Below are 19,650 nucleotides of genomic sequence, written 5' to 3' on the forward strand. Positions count from 1 at the left end.
CACTATTCAGACCTTCTTTCTTCTACAATATTTTAAAACATTGTTGCGAACCTTGGAGAGCCTCAGGCCGTAAATAATAGGATTAAGTAACGGCGGAATGGCGAGAATCTGGATGGCCATGAAATTCTTGAGACTCTGAGGCATGGAGCTGGTGCCGTAGCGAGCGTACATGAGGTCAAAGAGCAAAGCCACCGTGACATTGAACAAACACAGCAGATGCGGCACGCACGTCTGCATGAACTTCTTTCTTCCTTCTTTTGACCTCAAAGCCAATTTAACCAGCTGCACATAGGAGCACATAATGAAAAGGTCGTGTCCAAAGTAAAATAAGATATTCCCAAATCCAACAATGTCGTTGGCTGTTGCGGGACTGCAGGACAGTTGAATGAGCGACCAGTTCTCGCAGTAGACTTTGTTGATGTGGGAACCGCACAGTTCCAGTTTGGAGGTCATGATTACCACGACGGCCTGACAGAGCAAAGGCGTGAGTCTAGAGAAGGTCACCAACAACAGCACCCTGCATTTGGTCATGATGGAGTGATACTGCAGCGGTCGACATATGGCCACATAGCGGTCATAAGCCATCACCGCTAAAACGGCGATTTCAGACGCTGCATAAGAATAGATGACAAAGACCTGCATCAGACAACCAAAATAAGATATAATGTGGCTCTTGGACAACAGATCGTGAAGGAATTTGGGGAAAAAGGCAACCGTCCCATAAAGGCCATTAACGCATAGATTACACAGAAAGAAACACATGGGTTCGTGCAGTTTTTTATCCAGTATGATGGTAACAATAAGGACGCCATTGACCAGCAAAATGGCAGCATAACACAATGAGGTAACGGCAAACAAAAGCAGTCGGAGCCTCTGCGACATGTGGCTCAATCCTGTCAAGTGAATAAAGTTCACTGCAGTTGCGTTTGCCATCCTCGATCCTTTTGTCGACTCTCTCCACTTCGGTTCCTCCCTTCTTTACTTGGTTCTGCTGACAGGTTGAGGAGGATGAAGATGTCCCCGAGGCTGAAGATGGCCACTTCTTTTTATCCTTTGCCGAGCGCCACAATGCTCCAATCACAAGGCGTTATTTAGCTTACTCAATCGCCTGCCCCTTCGAGCAACCTAGTGGCATTTTAACCAGCACTCAACTGTTTTCAATGGAGCTTGAAATGATGGCTAATTGCAGAATAAATATTTGCACTTATGTTATGAAATTTTTATCATAGAGAAAGTAAAAACTTAAAATGTCCACTCTGCATAGACAGTTTTACAGGGTGGTAAGTAAGGGCCAACTGCCACCTTTACCAAATGTCACCCCAGTTCAGATCTTACGTCACAACTCAAAATGGCGGTCCTACTCTGTGAAATTACATTCTCTCCGTCCATTGAAAAGCATCAGACTTTGGATCGTTGTAATTTGATTTGTGAGGATTATTTTGATTTCAAAATGTGATGTAATGTCGTTTGACTACTTTAACAATCTGCCTGGTTTGTTATTACTGTGTAAAGGACGCATTTACATTGCGTTGCACTGGGGAAATATCAGAAATGCCCGGATGTTTGGAATTGTCAGTACTGAATTCAGAATGTTGTTATAAATGATGTACTTAAGCCACATGTGTCCTGTCTGGAAGAAATCAAAGCTCTGATGTTCCTGAACTTGTTGAATTTCAACGAAAAGAAAACAGAAGTTAAGGTGTTTGGTTCCAGTGTAGTCGGTCCCAGCCTGAAGTTTAAATACGTGTTTACAGGTAACCTATTTGAAGGAGCTTCACTTTTCTCTGGTAAAAAAAAAAGTTGTATGTACCAAATGTGAGTTCATTCTTTATTTTAATTATTATTGATTTACTACGATTACGTTCTTATTTTCAAGGCAACTTAGTAACTTTTTTTTTTTTAATCCGTGTTAAAGAGGACAATGGCAACGAATTACATGCTCAAATTAAGGAAATTAAATCAAATAAACCATCAGGTGACTTTTTCGGTTCATCCTTGGGGTCATTTTTAGCAAGTTTAGCAAATTTGAGGTGGTTCCCTTTACCCATGAAAAGTGATGGCGGGGTGAGTGGTACAAATTCACACAGAAGACCGTAAGAGCATGTAAACCGCTCCCATTTTAAATAGTTGAACCCGAGCCATCATGAAATTGTGTCTGTGTCCCAGAATTCAGGTGAACATACAGAGAGAACACATTACTGCTGGCTGCCCAGATGTATGTAAATATATGTGTGATTGATTGTTTATGCAGTTGTTATGGTTTTTATGTTTAGCAAAAATAAAAATAAGCCTATTCAAGAATGTAGAATCCCCCCCGACCCCCAACTTTGTTTGTAAAAAAAGGAACATGTTCAACGCAAATTTACGTAGCTTTCCCTCTACCTATATCCATGGTGAGCATTTTATGAACCTGTATGTTGTATATTAGCCAGTCTCCTTTAAAATAATAATAATAACTAGAAGAATTTCCGCGGAAATTTTGAATGGGACTGCTGACTCTTGCAAGGTGGAAAGACACATGTAGTACTTGTAGTAGTAGTAGTAGTACTTGTAGTAGTAGTATTAGTAATACTTGTAGTAGTAGTAATTTTAGTAGTAGTCAAATGGCCAAGCTGGCCGCTGACCCGGGTGGGCGAGGGGGAGAGAGTTCTTGGCGTATCTAATCAATTGGCTAAGATGGCCGCTGCCCTGGGCGAGCGGGGTGGCGAGAATCCTGGGCGTGCCTAATCAATTGGCCAAGATGGCCGCCGGCGCGGGGGAGAGAATCATTGGTGTACCTAATCAATTGGCCAAGCTTTTTTTTAAATGTATTTAAAAATATATATATATGAGCTGAACAGTTTAAAATTCAAACGATTGGAATAGGTCAAGAAATGTGGAAGTTAACCATGATCAACATAAAGTAAAAGTATCTTACTGTCGCTTTAAGAAACATGCACATTCACGCACACACATTGGACTTGAACATGTTTGAGACATCACGCACACACATTCAACTGAAATGTATGAGAAACCCTTAGCTCGAACAAAAACCTCTCACGACTTAACGGTTGAAGATGCAGATTCCAGAAATGGCTTGTTAGAACGGCAAGGGTTTGGGGAACGCGAGCGAGCATGTTCTCATTTTTTTAATCGGATGAAAAATGACCAAATTAGAGCAGGTTGAAAACTTTTGATTTGTAAAAAATGGAGAAAAAAGGCAGCGAAATTAACATGGGAAAGAGAGGCAAAAAAGTCCGACTTCTCCTCGCTTAAAGTGAAAAAAAGGTACTAAATAACACCTTAGCCAAATAAAAGTGGGTTTGTACCATAATAATAATACAGTGTAAAAGCAGCGTTTTGAACCATAAAAATAAATATTCAATAAAACATTCAACTCAAAATAGTTTTGCTTTTCTTTAGTTATATTTTCGGAGCCAGCTGAAATGAAAAATCACAGAATGAGACTTCAGTGTTCAAGCCTTGTCAAAGTGTCTTAGGACTCATTTACAAAAACAGCATTTTAATAAGACACAAGACCGTTTTACATACAACAATATTCAGCCCTTCTTCCTTCTGAAATATTTTAAAACATTGTTGCGAACCTTGGAGAGTTTCAGGCCGTAAATAATAGGATTGAGTAACGGCGGAATGGCGAGAATCTGGATGGCCATGAAATTCCTGAGACTCTGAGGCATGGAGCTGGTGCCGTAGCGAGCGTACATGAGGTCAAAGAGCAAAGCCACCGTGACGTTGAACAAACAGAGCAGATGCGGCACACACGTCTGCATGAACTTCTTTCTTCCTTCTTTTGACCTGAAAGCCAATTTAACCAGCTGCACATAGGAGCACATAATGAAAAGGTCGTGTCCAAAGTAAAATAAAATAATCACAAATCCAACAATGCTGTTGGCCGTTGCGGGACTGCAGGACAGTTGAATGAGCGACCAGTTCTCGCAGTAGACTTTGTTGATGTGGGAACCGCACAGTTCCAGTTTGGAGGTCATGATTACCACGATGGCCTGACAGAGCAAAGGCGTGAGTCTAGAGAAGGTCACCAACAACAGCACCCTGCATTTGGTCATAATGGAGGGATAGTGCAGCGGTCGACATATGGCCACATAGCGGTCATAAGCCATCACCGCTAAAATGGCGATTTCAGATTCTGCGTAAGAATAGATGACAAAGACCTGCATCAGACAGCCGAAATAAGATATAATGTGGCTCTTGGACAACAGATCGTGAAGGAATTTGGGGAAAAAGGCAACCGTCCCATAAAGGCCATTAACGCATAGATTACACAGAAAGAAATACATGGGTTCGTGCAGTTTTTTATCCAGTATGATGGTAACAATAAGGACGCCATTGACCAGCAAAATGGCAGCATAACACAAAGAGGTAACGGCAAACAAAAGCAGTCGGAGCCTCTGCGACATGTGGCTCAATCCTGTCAAGTGAATAAAGTTCACTGCAGTTGCGTTTGCCATCCTTGATCCTCACATGACACGTGACTCCGCTTGGCTTCTTCTCTCCTTCTCCTCCACTCGGTTCCTCCCCTCCTTACGTGGTTTTGCCGACAGGTTGAGGAGGACGAAGACGTCCCCGCGGTTCAAACCGGCCACTTCTTTTTATCCTTTGCCGAGCGCCGCAATGTGCCAATCAGAATGCTGCAGTTGACTCAATCGCCAGGGAATGCAAGCTATTCTTCTTTATGATTAGGTCATATCCAAAAGTCTGCTTCTTTGTAAGTTGATCCCATCGTTTATTGCTATTTTAGTCAAAATCTCTGTCCCGACAATCAGTTTCACTTGTGTCCCATTTCAAAAGAGCAGGCCACATGGTTTTACTCAGAGCAGTTAAAGTGACCAAACACATTTTACATGAATTAATAAAAACAAGCTATATGATAACATAGGTTATTTTTTTCATCATGTATATTCTATTTTGGCAGTTATATAAAATATTTTGCATTTCTCCCTCCCTGAAATCGCTCTCCATCCTGTCATCATGGAGTAACTAACCTTTAACCCCTAGGCGTTATTGTGACCATTTTTTGGCTTTTTGTTGGTTCTGACCAAGCCATTTCAAAATAAAATACTGCCAACGGGTTAAGATGTTACCAGTGACATTTTGACTATCACTCGTCTTTCTTCAATGGATCTTGGAACAATGTTGCGTCATTTTCGTCATGTGCATTTGCATGATGTCAAACTTAGAATGTCCACTCTGCATAATGTTATTAGAAATGTTTCTGCTATTGTCTCCATAGTGTGTATAAACATTTTTAATCAACAGTTTAAAGCTTACTCCCACTTTGACGCAAATTGTACTGTTTTCTACATAAAAAAAATGTTTTGATGCCTGAGAAGAATGAAATATGTTTACAAGTACAGGGCGTCCTCGAGCTACGTCGTTTTTTTGTTTGTTTTGTTTTTCTGGAGAGCTCAGTATTGTTCATTCTGTAATTTTACCGATTTGACATGTCATCATCATTGCTCTCTCTTTTTTTTAATTTTTTTTTTTATTTGAATGTGTATGTGCGTGCGAGTGTGTGTGTATTCATTATTTCACCTAAAACCTATTAAAAAATCCCCTACGTCGTTTTGACTTTACGGCGCCCGTGCCTCCTCCTCCGTAGCACCTTCTTTTTCGTTAATTTCCCACAGTAATCACGCCATTTTCAAGCTATTTAAAGTTGTGTTGCTACCTCCAGCAATGGACATCCATCAGCCGGTGGGCTCGCCATCAGGCGCATCACATTTCCGTGTTTAAGATTGAAGTAGCTTCGCGCTGCCCTCAATAAATGTCCGTGCGGAAACACAAAATATTGGTTCCGGCGTCTTCCGGGTTGCGCAAATATGTTTTTTTTTTAATTAGTGTAAAAAGTATTTTGATGTAAATATCGACTTTAACGGGAAGTCGAAATTCGGGTTACATCTACCGTAACTTGAGGACTCCCTGTATTTCTTTTTGTGTTATAGACATTTTCATATCCATAGTGCAACTATGTATAGTGTATAGATTTTGGTTCCATTATAAAATCCACTAAACATTTACAAAAACTTAAAAAAAACTTTAAAATTTTAATTCCTCCATAATTTATTATCAGGAATGCTGATAAAAGCTGAGAAGTTAATCAAATGTTGACTGTACTTTCATCTTAATTTCCTTTATTTTTAGTTTCCACATACTTTCAAGAATTCATGCTATAACATAATGATGGTTAATTAAGGGCAGCTGCTTGGTGGGGCAATATGCTGCGATTTGCACATGATCCAATTAGTCAACTAATCACAACGATTATCGCCAACTGGTCCACTGGTTTGTGACAGCACTAGTTGAGAATTGTCATTGCACAGCCTACAACATTAAAGCTGCTCAATGCATAAAATTCAATTTCCATAACCATATAGAGAGAAAGTTTGGTCAACTCGGTTTCAGCAGGGTCACAAGATAGCGTCCATTTGTCATGTGACCAGCAGTTGAAGCTTGATTGGTCGAAAGCTGGTCACATGACATATGGACGCCATCTTGTTACCCTAAACCGAGTTGGCCAAACTCTCTCTATATATGGCTCGGTGATATATATATTTTTTTATTTAAACCCAAATTCACTCTGAAAACTATTGGCCAGAGGCTTGCAGGAGTACCCATTGTGAACAGCTAAGGTGTCAATCTGCTGATTAGAAAATGTCAGAAGATAATTTTTAGGCAAATTCCTCCATGTGCCACGTTTAAGCTATGCTATTCAAATAACATGCACAAAAGATTAGATATAGATGTGAATATGAAATAAGAAATTTAACAGTTAAATTCATTTTTAATTGGTTTATTGTATGAATGGCTATGACACCTGTGTGATTGGCATACACATGGCTCAAACAATTGGCTTGCTGACTGGACAAAAAAAAAAAAATACAGTGCGACATAAAAGTGCGACAAAACAACGGGACTGGCGAAAACCACCGGGACTCGGACACAAAGCTCATAACCGGAACTGCCTCGCACTCTTAATTGAACCTTCTGCCACCGCTGGTAAAACTGTCCAGAGCTGCCACTGCCACTCTGTCATAGGGAAATATCAATTGATATAAAAACAACAACACGTATATCAAATATATTTATTAAACAGTAAGTCAACTTGTTAACCTAATCACATTGCTAAGTAAAAGTACACCATGTGCTCATTATGTATTAAAGTTAGCCAAAAAATGTCAACCCTGTCATCGTCCACCCCGTCAGCAAGCTTAAATATTTTGTTGTTTGCATGTACATAGACTGCTTGCAGTTAATGTAAAAAATAAAAAAATAAATTAAAAAAAACAGTTTGACCAATATGCAACTAAATTTTTGGTCAATTTAGTCTATTTTACATCCATCTCTGAGTGTTTTTGTTGACTTGTATTCATGGTGTTCTGCTACAAATAAATCATGTTTATCTTTTGATGTCAAACCGAAAGGTTTTTCTATAGTAAAAGCAAAGGATTGGCTTCATTGTTACTTTAGAAGGGGAATGTCATTGTACTGTTTTTCTGGACTCGTCTACTGTCACTGTGATGTGTGATGTTTGTGTAGGCTCCACTAGGGACCGTTGAAGTCCCAGCGCCATGTACTGACAGTAGATTGATGTCCTGGGGATAGTGGACGTATGACCCTGAGGTTTAATCATCATGTTTACACCATTGTATGCTGCCTTGTGTGTCATTGCATCATAACAAATGGGAATTACATCAGCTAATCATCTGTCCAATCAATACTGGGAAAAACATGTTTTCTCTCTTCTGGTCTTGTTTTGGTCTGTGTCTTTTGTAAGACAAAAATAACACGGTCATTAAAGGTTTTGTGTAACAAACACAAGAGCAAACAAACAGAGGAGGCCATATTGGCGGTTATTGTTTTTACCATATAACATTTATGTTGTATAATATTTTGTCTCTGGTGTTGTCATCATTTAAGATGTGGTTTTATGACAATTGCTTCTGTGTACTACTGTGCAATTTGAAAATGTAGCATAACATAACTACTATGCGGTTGTTCATCTTAATATAAAGTATTTTTGTATTTGCTTCAGAGCAGCAATTAGACCAAATGTGTTTCATAATAGCTTAATTCCTTACTATAACAAATTTCCTGTTTCTGTCTGATCTTGCATCTGGGGACACAACACAGTGAGTCATCTTTACAGCCTAGGAGCCATTGCTAATCTAAATGAAAAAAATTGAAACTAAAATCATTTTAACCAGTCCTAAAAATGCATAAAGAACACTGATAATTTCCTTAGCCATTCCAGGTTGTTTTTGGATGTCGTTTTGTGTCTTTATCTTGCTTGATGACGAATGGCTTGAGACTGAGTCCAAGCTTTCTGAGAATGGGTGGCAAGTTTTGGTCCAGAAATGGTCTTGAGATTTGACTGCACAAACCCACAGACAGCCATCCTAGCGTACATATGTGCGTCCACCCATCCATCCATCTATCAGAGGGGATGTAATCTAAAATAATAATAATAATAATAATAATAATAATTAAAAAGCTAGAAAATGATTAATGGACTGATGGATACTGAAAATATTGAATGAAAATCCTTGCCAGAACACCTGGTTTGGTCTTTCAGTATGACAATGAGTCAAAACACACAACAAAAGGCGCATGGCTGGTCAAGAACAAGCACACAATTTTTTTTTTCTACATCAAAAGAACATCATAAATTCAGTAAAGCTTTAAGCTTTGGGGCAGTTTTTCGTCAACTGGAACTTGGCCCTTAGTCAAGGTGGAGGAGGAAATTATTGACAGTTGCAAATGGCGGTCAGTGTTAGCACAAAACCTTCAGGCTTCTGCTACAAATCAAACAAAAGCAGGAAAAGCCTACTAGAGCAGCTGAAATGTATTTTGGGTTGAGGTACTTTAGTTGTGTGCTGACTCCCATTTAACATGAGTATGAATTTAATTCCCAATATAACAGTAGCTTCATCCCCAGTAATAAGAGGGTGTGCACACTTGTGCAACTACTACATCTCAGTTGTTTGTATTTTTACTTCTTCTCTCTAAAATGTTTTTCCTTTTTTTCTGACATATGTGTTTGTTGGTGCACTTGTATTTAGTTTTTTTTTTTTGTATCTGCTTGTTTGCCAGCCAATAATCACCCTTTTCATGTATAGTTTAAAATTTCCCATGATAAGAAAAGCCTGCAAAAGACTTCTGTGGAACAAAAAGATATTTTTGTGTGCAAAATTCTCATTAAAATATTAAAATAAAATAAATATCATTAAAATAGCTCTCTTGAAAATGAATCATATGTGATGGCAATATCAGTTTTTTTTATTATTATTTTTCTACAGCTATTCCTCCACAGACCAAATATTACTGCTAATGCCTGGTGTTAGCAAAAGACCTGTTCAGAGGATTGTGCAGGTTTTACCTCCGAGGTTGCATGGAGTTTCACCATCCCGCAGTTACCTTTCAAATTTCCATGAATAAAAATACCAGAAGATGTTGCCGCAAATGTCAAATCAATCCAGATACTACAAGCAAAGACAAAACAGTATTTATAAAGGGTGTTATGTTGAAAACATTGTCATAAAAGAGCAGGTATTTCTTTCTTTGTATTAATGTGCAACCGAGTGAAAGCATTTGTTTGTAGACAAAATGTTATAAGGTGGTTGAAAAGATGTCAACTGTGGTGGAAATTTACAGAAATGTGTAAAACTGGGAAATATCAATGGAAAACTATATGTCCAAATTCGTATGCTGCGTCCTCCAATGCCCGAATTTGAAGGCCCCGTGCCATGATGTAACTTCCGGTGCGCTTTGATCACACGCTAGTGTATAAACTCATGCTGCCTTCGAATGTGGCCTTTGTTTCCATGGAGATGGACCCTGAGCAAAGGCTGCTTCGGATCAAACTTTCTAAACAGCTGAGCTCATTGCTGCCATCTTGTGGCTGTACGGAAGACAGTCAAGTGAAAGTCACTTAAGAGCCTTCGAAGGACCCAGCCCGCGAAGGGTCGAAAGTAAACAACTAAAATGGTGGATTGTGATAACTCGTCTTTTTATTTTGGTCCTCAAAAGTCATTTTGCCCTCCAGCAAACTTGCCTTCTCGCCATTTTGCTTTATTGATTGTTTTTATCTCATCCCATAAGCATTCCATACGGCTATCGAGTTTTATACTTGAGTAAATTCAGGGATGTGATTTTTCCGCTAATTCGCGGAATTCCGCTTTTTTTACCCCCCCCCCCCCCCTCAAAAAAAAAAAAATTGCGATTTTTTTTTTTTAATTTAATTTAATTTTTATTTTTTTTATAGTAGTTCATTGTGTATGCACATGACTCCGACAGATAACATCTTCTGCTATAACAAAGACATTTGTGGTATGCTCTAATATGAGTTACTTTTCATTTGGTCATGATACAATTATTTATTCATGAAATTTGAACTCTTCAACATTATTTATGTGTTAACTTAGTAATCACATTAGTTAGATATGATGATATTCTCAGTGATAGTTTTTAAAAGCAAAGGCAGTCCAATGTTTTTGAATGTGACTGATTTTGAGTTGACTAAAACTGCCATTTTATATGGGATAGTTCAATATACATTGAAAATTTATGCTGTTGTTTTGTCTATTTCTTTGTCATGTGAGTGCATTGAAAGTACTTAAAAACACGGAAAACCCTGGACCTAGCTGGGTGCCAGCGGCCCTCAGACCCCCGGCTAAATTTTCAGATAATTTCACTTTGGTCAAAACACATCCCCTGTAAATTGTGAATTAGTAGGTAAACTTTTGTGTTCCACTTGAAAAGTCAAGAGCATAACTGCACTTTTTACCTTCTTGACAACTGTCTTCCCATTTGGGCTTATTGTGGTGTCATACATTAAAGATTCTGGGGGTTTGTTTTTATACGTCCAAAGAGAATAAGCAGAAAGCCATCACAACCTCTTTAATGTTGGTCAATAATGTACTGTATCTATTTTCACTTCCTATATTCGAAAGAAAAAAGTATCTACATACTTTGTTAAAATAGCTTGATACTTGTTTCAATCTTTGATAATGACGACATGACATAAAAAACAACATGTTAACAGACAAAGTAAATTAAACCTCAGTTGATTCATTCATTGATTCTCAGGTCTCAGGACCTTGGAGTCTTTTAAACTGTAAAAAACTAGTACACGCGACGATGACGACAATAGAAGCGGAGAAGCAAGATATTGATTGCATAGTTAATAAAAGAGGAAAAACTTTTTGTAAGCAGAGTAAGGTTTTTTTTATTTTCCCATTGACTCAAGTTTTTAAAGCAGTTACATATGTTATGTACTGTAATTGATGGTGAAAAAATAAATAAATAATCATAATAATAATTGATACTTAAACACTTGTCAGTGTGTTTCACTCTGCAGTTTTCCCCCCCAAGCATAATACCGATTCAAAAAAGACATGTTAGCTGCAGGTATAAAAAAAAAATGTATGTGAGGTGCAGGTATTACTTTTGTCCACTTGGGAGCGCTATCCTCATTCCCCCCTGTGACTTCAGACATGGGAGTCAGCACATGAATGTGTATGGAGAGTTGTTGGCTCAAGATAATGTCTGGCTGTTAAGGGAACTATAGCGTCAATATGGTCCATTTTTCACTAACAAGCTCACTTTATTATTTTGCTCAGTAAAATTTAACTGGCGTTCAGTTTCAATAATATTAATCCGTTTTGGAGCAATCTGTTTTACAATTACTAATTGCCCCTGGAAAGCCCCTTGTGTTGCAGCAGGAGACACCAAATTCCCTGCACAGCTAACCCTCGGCAAAGGAAGTGCTTATGCTAAAGATGGTAAGAATAATAAAAACAAAATAATTTATTATTACGCTGTCATTGATTAAAAATACTGTTGTAGTGACTCCCAATATTGCTGACAATGCTGAGTCTGTTTTGGTGGGATTTTTTTTTTCCTGCAGACATTTTTGAGTCCAGAACTAAATGAGTGCCAATGTTCAGACTATTAGAGAGCACCTCTAACTGGCTAACTGTTAGCTAGTCTGTGTGTTGAGTGCCTCTGGGTGAGCGTGAGTTGTGGCTGTGCAGCTGTCAGCTCAAGGATGAATGTATGCCTGTTACGTGTTTATTTAGTTCCCCCCCCCCCCATAAAGCAATTATAAATTACAAGATTAGAACTTTAAAAAAATACTATAAAAAAAAGTTAAAGCTGTTTGAATGTTAGCAGCATGATCGAATCCTGTTAATTTATTACAGTATTTGAATCAGTTTTTTTTGTTTTTGGCTTGAGTTCACATTTGTTCCTGTGGTGTTTAAAAATGAACAGCTAAAATGGACAATGTTCAAGCAAACAAAAAATACACTCAAAAAGTAAATGGAAACGCAACGCCATGCAACATGCTGATTTCCACGAAGGCCTCAATTAATAAAATAACAAAATGAGACGCTTTCATTTTATTGGTCTTTAAATGTCTGTTTTATGACTGCTATTAAAAAAAACATTGTTTTCTCTGCATTAATACTGACTCAATAAATACCATAGTGTTTTCATTAGCGTTGCTAATTAGCATAACGTGCTGCGTGCGTCGGGCCTCGCTCCACCTTCTTGTGGCCGCTTTCTTTTTTTTTTTAAACCACGTCAGAGCATTGGTGTACCTCTACTCACAGCCTACAGGGGGCACTGTGGTCAAGCAATGTAACGCAACGTGGCGAGACGACGCAGCGCGCACACAAACACAGAAACAGAGACCAAAAAAAAGTATCCTAAATCCACTTTTTTAATGGAATAATTCTATAATCGTTGACGTGAGAAACACAAAATTAGTTTAATATTTAGGTTTTTACTCACGGCTTTAGCCCACTTTGAATCATAAACTGGTTTTGTGCTCAGGTAGCAAACCCAGTGCTGTTACTGTACAAAAAAACATGGTAAAAGAACTGAGTCAACTCTTGTACTTGTTTATTGTGCTTCCTTATGCCAAGTGACAATGTATTCTTATGCCGTTGCTCAAACCGATTCGTTACATTCGTAACTTCAAAATGTCGTATGGAGCTGTGTAAAAGAAGAACCCCCTGTGTATAGATTATATCCTGGTTAATAATAGAGTACTACACTCCGATTTTAGATCAATCAAAAAAAATTACATGCTATAATAACAAATTATTATAACTCATGTTGATTGCACACACACAATCTAGCAAAAACACATAAGTACTGTAGAAACAACTGACTGTACTGTATATTTTCTTGTAGTCCAATTTTGATGTTGATGCTACATTGTAACTAAACACAAGCTAAAATTGAGTTTTGACTCCTATTTGTGATCATTTTTTAGGTATGTAATTTGTTGTATTATATTTCATATACAGTCAGCAAGTGGATATAAGTTTGCACCCTCCTGATTAAATTCAAGGTTTTTTAAACATACCCATATGCCCTTTTAAAACTTTCCCACCAATAATGTAACCTATAATGTGTGCAGCTCAATTGATTTTGTAAAAAATATTTTTTTAAAGAGGAAGTCAAAATAAACAGTTTGAAATAGCACTCGGTGTTAGCGCAAAACCTTCAAACTTCTGCAAAAAAAAAAAAAAAGCACGAAAAGCCTACCAGAACAGCTAAACTTTATCTGGGTTTAACCAGAGTAACTCTAAATAGTGGAAAGTGTGTGCAGACTCCCATTTATCATGAGTTTGAATGTAATTCTGAACACAGCCACATCCTAGTTATGAAGGGTGTGCACACTTATGCAACTTCATTATTTCAGTTATTTTACTTCTCTCGAAGATTTTAGATAATATATTTAAATTTAGTTGAAGAGGTTGTACATCACAATGGTGCTAAACATTTTGAAACAATTTATCTTCATGTCTTTTGTTAATATCACAAAAACCTGCCATTTGAACAGGGGTGTGTGGACTTTTTATGTCCACTGTATATTTGAATCAGTACGTACTTGTAGATGCTGGCGTCACAACTAAAATGACTTATCGCTTACAATTAGTGAGTATGAAATTACTGTATTATACATTGCGTCAAGCGTTTTTGTTTTTTTTTGTGTTTATGTAGCACACAAAATGGTGGAAAATTGAATCAGATCATGCATTAAAAGAGAATATTTTTTCAGCAGGATCAGCAGTAACACGAAGTATTAAAGATGCATTGTTCACAGTCTGGCGACATTTTCGATTAAGTCGGTTCACAATGTCGCCTCTTTGTCACTGCTGGTATCTAATAGGTCATGTGTCCCGGACAGGACCGTTTTGCCTGAGATGCCAGGAGAGTCCGAAATGTCTGCTGTGGAACAAAAATGCACCGTCTATTGACAAAACAACTTCAGCGCAAGCCAATATGGAGCGGGGCCAAGTGTCAGTAAGGCATCAAATTCCCGTACAAAACAACACGACACTTTACAAACCTTATCACGTTTATTCGGACTGTACAGACATAACAAGATTTAAAAACCAAGTAAAAAAAAAAATGAAAAAAGATGATCATCCCCATAAATACAATATAAGAAGTTGGGTGTGTTAAATGGATAATTTGCATAATGTTCCAATACACACGCAGGCACGCTCACACATACATGCATGAATCTGAAATGATACAAAAACAAAATGAGCATCACTCACACGGCCTCCTTACACATTCATATGGGGATTTCTTTAACATCAACTGCTAAGATGTCGCTACAAAAATGAGTATGTACAGTATGTAGTCTTGGATTGTGCGCAGTCTAGTGTGTTGAGAATATAGTTTGTGTGATGGGGGGAAAAAAACTTGTTCCATCTTAAACTCTCTCTTTGCGTTATTTACAAAAATGTGCAACATGACAAAAAAATGATGATGCATCAACAGGGTTGATGTTCCCTCCACAGACCTGTTAATTTTCATTTGTGGTCCAAAAGGCTCAAGTGGATTGAAACATTTTCAATGTTCAAAGTCTAGTGTCTCCATTATAAAATAAAAAATTTAAAAACTACTCGGATTACAGTACTCGCCTGTAAAATGCAATATGGGTGGAGTTTAGGGATAGATTGATTATCAGCGACAATCTTCAGCACTTTGAAGAACCACACAGCTGATAATAGATCGGTTTAAAACTGTTAACTTCTGGAAACTATTTATTTAAATTTTTAGTTGGCTTTATAGGAGATACTTTATAGAACTCTCTGCACCTTCTCTTTTTGTTTGAAACGAAAACTACGATAAGCAAAAAAATTTAACATTTCAGATATTTTGAAAATTTGGAGAACTTAAGGGAGCTTTAACTTTTTATTTAACTTTTTAAGACATACTGATGACCTTGACAGTTTCCTCCACTTTTTGTTAGAACTTTAAAATTAAGACAAATAACTCCCAATGTTTTTCTAATCATAAGAGTTGTTAAACAGGCTTAAGCTTAAAAACTTTGTAAAAAAAAAAAAAAGTTTGTAATTTTTTACAAAAAATAATGCTTTCCCTTTTAGTGAAAATGAATATCTGCTCCAAATATCGGCCATCGGCCTCCTTGACTACTAATAATCGTTATCTGCCCTGAAAAATAAAAACAAAAACAACGGTCTATCTCTAGTGGAGTTATTTCATAAGACACTTGGTTCATGTCTATTAGTCCTTACATTATGAACCGGTAAACATTTCGAGGTCATGCAAATGGAAGCACACGCACAAACTAGTGACAACTGCCTGGCTGCCGAACACAGCGAGGTATGTCGCAACACTCAAACCCTATAGTGACTTTTTTTAATATATTTTTTTTTAGATCGTCTGTGCTTTGCTTTTTCTGGACATTTCGGATCAGGCACGCAAGAACAGAAACATGGCTTCTGTATGGCACACTAGCGGAACATAAAGCACATGCGCATTCGTTCTGTATGGAAAAGTTCAGTCTGGATGTTAAACACTTCAAAAAAATAAAAATCCCCCCCAAGATCCATTTAAACACGTCTAAATGTAACAAAAATAAAGAATGGCAGGCTTAAAGTGTGAACAATCGTCTTTATCTAAGCAAGAATAAACATTCAAAATTCTCAAGCACCATTTCCACTCCCACAGAAGAAACCTATTACAGTCTTTCTGATCGGGGGTCCGCCAATGCAGGGACCACACACACAGATGGCGCCCAGGCCCATGTTTGTGTGTAAGCGTGTGTGTGTGTGGTCTCCAAAAGTCTTAAAAGGGAAATCCGCCCATTTCATGGTACCGATGAGTTCATAAACAAAACGGGACACAAAAACATCACAACTAGTTAAGAGGTTTATAAAATGTAGTTGCTCAAAGAGCTCAACAGTGGTGAGGAGCGCTCAAACGGCATTGGACAGTTGAGGGGGGGGGGGGGGGGGGGCAGAATGGTAGTAACAGACCAACGTGGCTCAAAATGGGGAATTAGGTCGCCACGGTAACATCTAAGCCGAACAAGCCTTTCGTAGTGTAACAGTCACTTGTTTTAACACTTTCAAAAACCTTGTGCAAACTAACACAAACAGTAACTTCATTCACCTTCGGAGTGAACATTCAATGTGGGAGAAAGACGTAAAAGAGAGAAAAGAAAAAAAGGCAAACGTTTTCACTGAGAATTGTGCGTAGCCACTTGGCAACAACATGAGCTGCTACTGCTTTTTTTTTTTTTTTTTTTTGTCTAACACACAACTTAAAGCATTTCAGTCTACAAGTAGAGTAACTTAAAATGTCGACTCCGGGTAAGCATTCACAGTCCTTGGACCTTTTTTTGGCTGCAATTGGCACTTTGTTGAGGCCCATCAGTCTTATTCGATTGTTTGGCCACTGTGAGAGCGGACACACGTCGTACATTCAACATGGAACACAATAAGGATGTAGTGAGTGAGTAAAAAAATGGTAACTTCAAGTCCGGTGTTAATGACAGCGAGCTTATGTGTTTAAAATACAAAAAAAAAAAAAAAAAAAAAGTTCTGTTTAAAAGAAAACTGCAAATTCTTCCATTTAATATCGAATATAGAGAGGAGAAAAGTTCTGTCTGACTCACAAATAGAAAAATATGTCCAAAATAGTATAAAATTGAAAGCTATCTGACCTCATTTCTCCATTTTTTTGTACCTTCACACGGTGGTCTCTCCGTGGTTACCGTTGCTAAGGCGCTTGTAGAACCTCCTCCACGACTGCAAGGTCTTGCCGGACCAGACCCAGAATCCCGAGGTGATCCCGACGATCATGGTCATCAGGTACTTGATCATGAAGACTGTGAAGTCGGGCGTCATGGGGGCAAAGTTGTTGAGCGGGCACGGCACGGCGAAGCGCTTGCACGTCTGCATGTGCCAGGTGCGCTCCCAGTGCTCCCGGAAGGCCTGCTCGTAGAAGTAGCAGGCGATGACGATGGTGGCCGGCACCGTGTAGAGCACGCTGAACACGCCGATGCGCACCATCAGCTTCTCCAGCTTCTCCGTCTTGGTGCCGTCGTGCTTCATGATGGTGCGGATCCGGAAGAGGGACACGAAGCCGGCCAGCAGGAAGGAGGTGCCGATGAACAGGTAGACGAAGAGCGGGGCCAGGACGAAGCCGCGCAGGGCGTCCACGTTGAAGATCCCCACGAAGCACACGCCCGTCAGCACGTCGCCGTCCACCTGGCCCATGGCCAGGATGGTGATGGTCTTGATGGCGGGGACGGCCCAGGCGGCCAGGTGGAAGTACTGCGAGTTGGCTTCGATGGCCTCGTGACCCCATTTCATGCCGGCCGACAGGAACCACGTGAGGGACAGGATGACCCACCAGATGGAGCTGGCCATCCCGAAAAAGTACAAGACCATGAAGAGGATGGTGCAGCCTTCCTTCTTGGTCCCTTGGGCCACCGTCCTGTAGCCGTCCTCCTTGAATTTATCCACGCACACCACCTTGTCCTCTAGGAAGAAGCCCGCCGCGTAGGCCACCGCCACCATGAAGTAGCAGCCCGACAGGAAGATGATCGGCCGCTCGGGGTAGCGGAAGCGCCTCATGTCCACCAGGTAGGTGAGCACCGTGAACAGCGTGCTCACGCAGCACAGGATGGACCAGATGCCCACCCACAGCCGGCCGAATTTCACCTCGTCCTCCCGGAAGTACATGATCCCGGTGGGCTTGGTGGGTTCACACGGCGCCCCGCAGTCTTTCACCCCCATGAATTTGTAGCCCAGATAGGACGGGACGTCCAACTGCAGAGGACAGGAGAACTCCGGGTACTGGTTGTGCGGCGGAGGTTTAGGTCGACCCAAGCTGGGGGGGAGGGTCACCAGCGGCGGGTACGGAGAAGACGAGGAGCCCGTGCTGCTGGGCTCCGACGTGTTCTGACCCACGCAGATCTCCCCGGCCCCGTGGACCGGGAACCCCTCGCAGCGAAGTCTCTCGGGCCACTGGAAACCGAATTTGTTCATAAGGGCTTCACACCCTTGACGTGCGCGCTCGCACAGGGACCGGCAAGGCGGGATGGCTTGTTCTAGAACCGTGCACACGGGAGCGTACATGGAACACAGGAAGAATTTCAAATCGGCCGAGCATTGCACCTTCACCAGGGGGTAGAACTGGTGCACCTCCAGCCCCGCGTCTTCTTGGTTGGTGTGGCCAAGGAGGTTCGGCATGATGGTCTGGTTGTAGGCGATGTCGGTGCACAGCGGTATGGAGATGGGCTGGCAAAATCCGTGCTCCGGGATGGATATTCCGCTCTCGCTGTTGTAGTGTTGAGCAGAAGCGGGTGAGGAGGACACGCCGAACAGCAGCCACATGATCCGCACAAGCACGGAGCCAGTGGTGGACCTGGCCGCCGCCATAGTTGAGGAGGGGGAGGGGGAGGGAAGGAAGGAAAAACTTTGATCCAAGTAGGGCGACTCAAAAAGGGTCCCAAAAAGCGTCGCAAATCTACATTTAACGTCCCCGCGCGTCGCCGGTAGTCCGTGAAACTCGAGCGGGTCCACCCAGGATCGAATTCGGGTTTATTTCAAACAGTTTGATCCAAATAAATCCTCCGTCGTGTCATGACTTCTTGATGGTCTTTGTAAGTGACTCCAAGCAGCCCACTCTCACTTCTCCGGTGTGAGGAGGGGGGGGGGGGATACACGTCCAGGTCTTTTCGGGGGGGTGGGAAAGAACACGACGGGAATCAGTGCTCGTCAGGTGTGCTCGGCGCTTCTGTGGAAAATCGCGGAAAAAAATCGTCCTAAATTACCATCTTTTGTGGCTCGACTAGTTCGAGTGTCGGCTTCTCCAGGCAGTTGGAAGTCCGCAGGCTCGCTCGTTCTCGTCACCGCGGTCGGTTTCAAGGCACCCCTCCATTCACAACACCCCCCTCCCCCTCTTCAGTAAGCCGCGGGGTGCCTGGAAACCGACTGCGGCGTCTCAGCCAATCGCGGCACTTGTTTTCCTACAGGACTCGTCGCTGATTGGCCGTTTACTCCCCGTCGGAGGAAAATATGCTACAGTAATTAAATTACACCAGAGAATTTACTGAAATAATCACTATCACGACTCCTGCCAAGTTCTCAACAAAGTGACAGACATTAGAGGGAAAAGTTTACTTTTTAACTGAAACCAAATGGGTTAGCTATCCAGCTATTTATCTAGCTATGTATATCAAGTTTTCAAGCCCCAAGCAACTGTGGTAAAGTGTTTCAAATGTCTAAAAATCTAAGCAAGCGGCTATTATCCTAACAGGCCACTGCAAGACCTTCAGCAATAACCAATGTG

At 40.5% G+C, this 19,650-nt stretch overlaps 3 protein-coding genes across 3 annotated transcripts; all 3 read right to left on the reverse strand.

Moving 5' to 3' along the window:
• Nucleotides 1-6: 6 nt before the first annotated feature.
• On the reverse strand, nt 7-933 carry LOC144060492 (olfactory receptor 4B13-like). The gene has a single exon (XM_077580102.1). The coding sequence runs from the start codon at nt 931-933 to the stop codon at nt 7-9; it is 927 nt and encodes a 308-aa protein (XP_077436228.1).
• A 2,606-nt stretch (nt 934-3,539) lies between these two features.
• Nucleotides 3,540-4,466, reverse strand: LOC144060463 (olfactory receptor 4B13-like). The gene has a single exon (XM_077580053.1). It carries the CDS (start codon nt 4,464-4,466, stop codon nt 3,540-3,542), a length of 927 nt encoding a protein of 308 aa, XP_077436179.1.
• A 9,905-nt stretch (nt 4,467-14,371) lies between these two features.
• On the reverse strand, nt 14,372-19,233 carry LOC144060379 (frizzled-7-A-like). The gene has a single exon (XM_077579880.1). The coding sequence runs from the start codon at nt 18,735-18,737 to the stop codon at nt 17,040-17,042; it is 1,698 nt and encodes a 565-aa protein (XP_077436006.1). The 5' UTR covers nt 18,738-19,233; the 3' UTR covers nt 14,372-17,039.
• Between the last annotated feature and the right edge of the window lie 417 nt (nt 19,234-19,650).

This window comes from Vanacampus margaritifer, chromosome 11 (assembly GCF_051991255.1).
Source record: "Vanacampus margaritifer isolate UIUO_Vmar chromosome 11, RoL_Vmar_1.0, whole genome shotgun sequence".
In the NCBI taxonomy this organism is placed as follows: domain Eukaryota; kingdom Metazoa; phylum Chordata; class Actinopteri; order Syngnathiformes; family Syngnathidae; genus Vanacampus; species Vanacampus margaritifer.

Bases quoted from the DNA above. Each gene is read 5' to 3' on its own strand.
- LOC144060492 (XM_077580102.1), bottom strand. From the start codon at position 933: ATGGCAAACGCAACTGCAGTGAACTTTATTCACTTGACAGGATTGAGC.
- LOC144060463 (XM_077580053.1), bottom strand. From the start codon at position 4,466: ATGGCAAACGCAACTGCAGTGAACTTTATTCACTTGACAGGATTGAGC.
- LOC144060379 (XM_077579880.1), bottom strand. From the start codon at position 18,737: ATGGCGGCGGCCAGGTCCACCACTGGCTCCGTGCTTGTGCGGATCATG.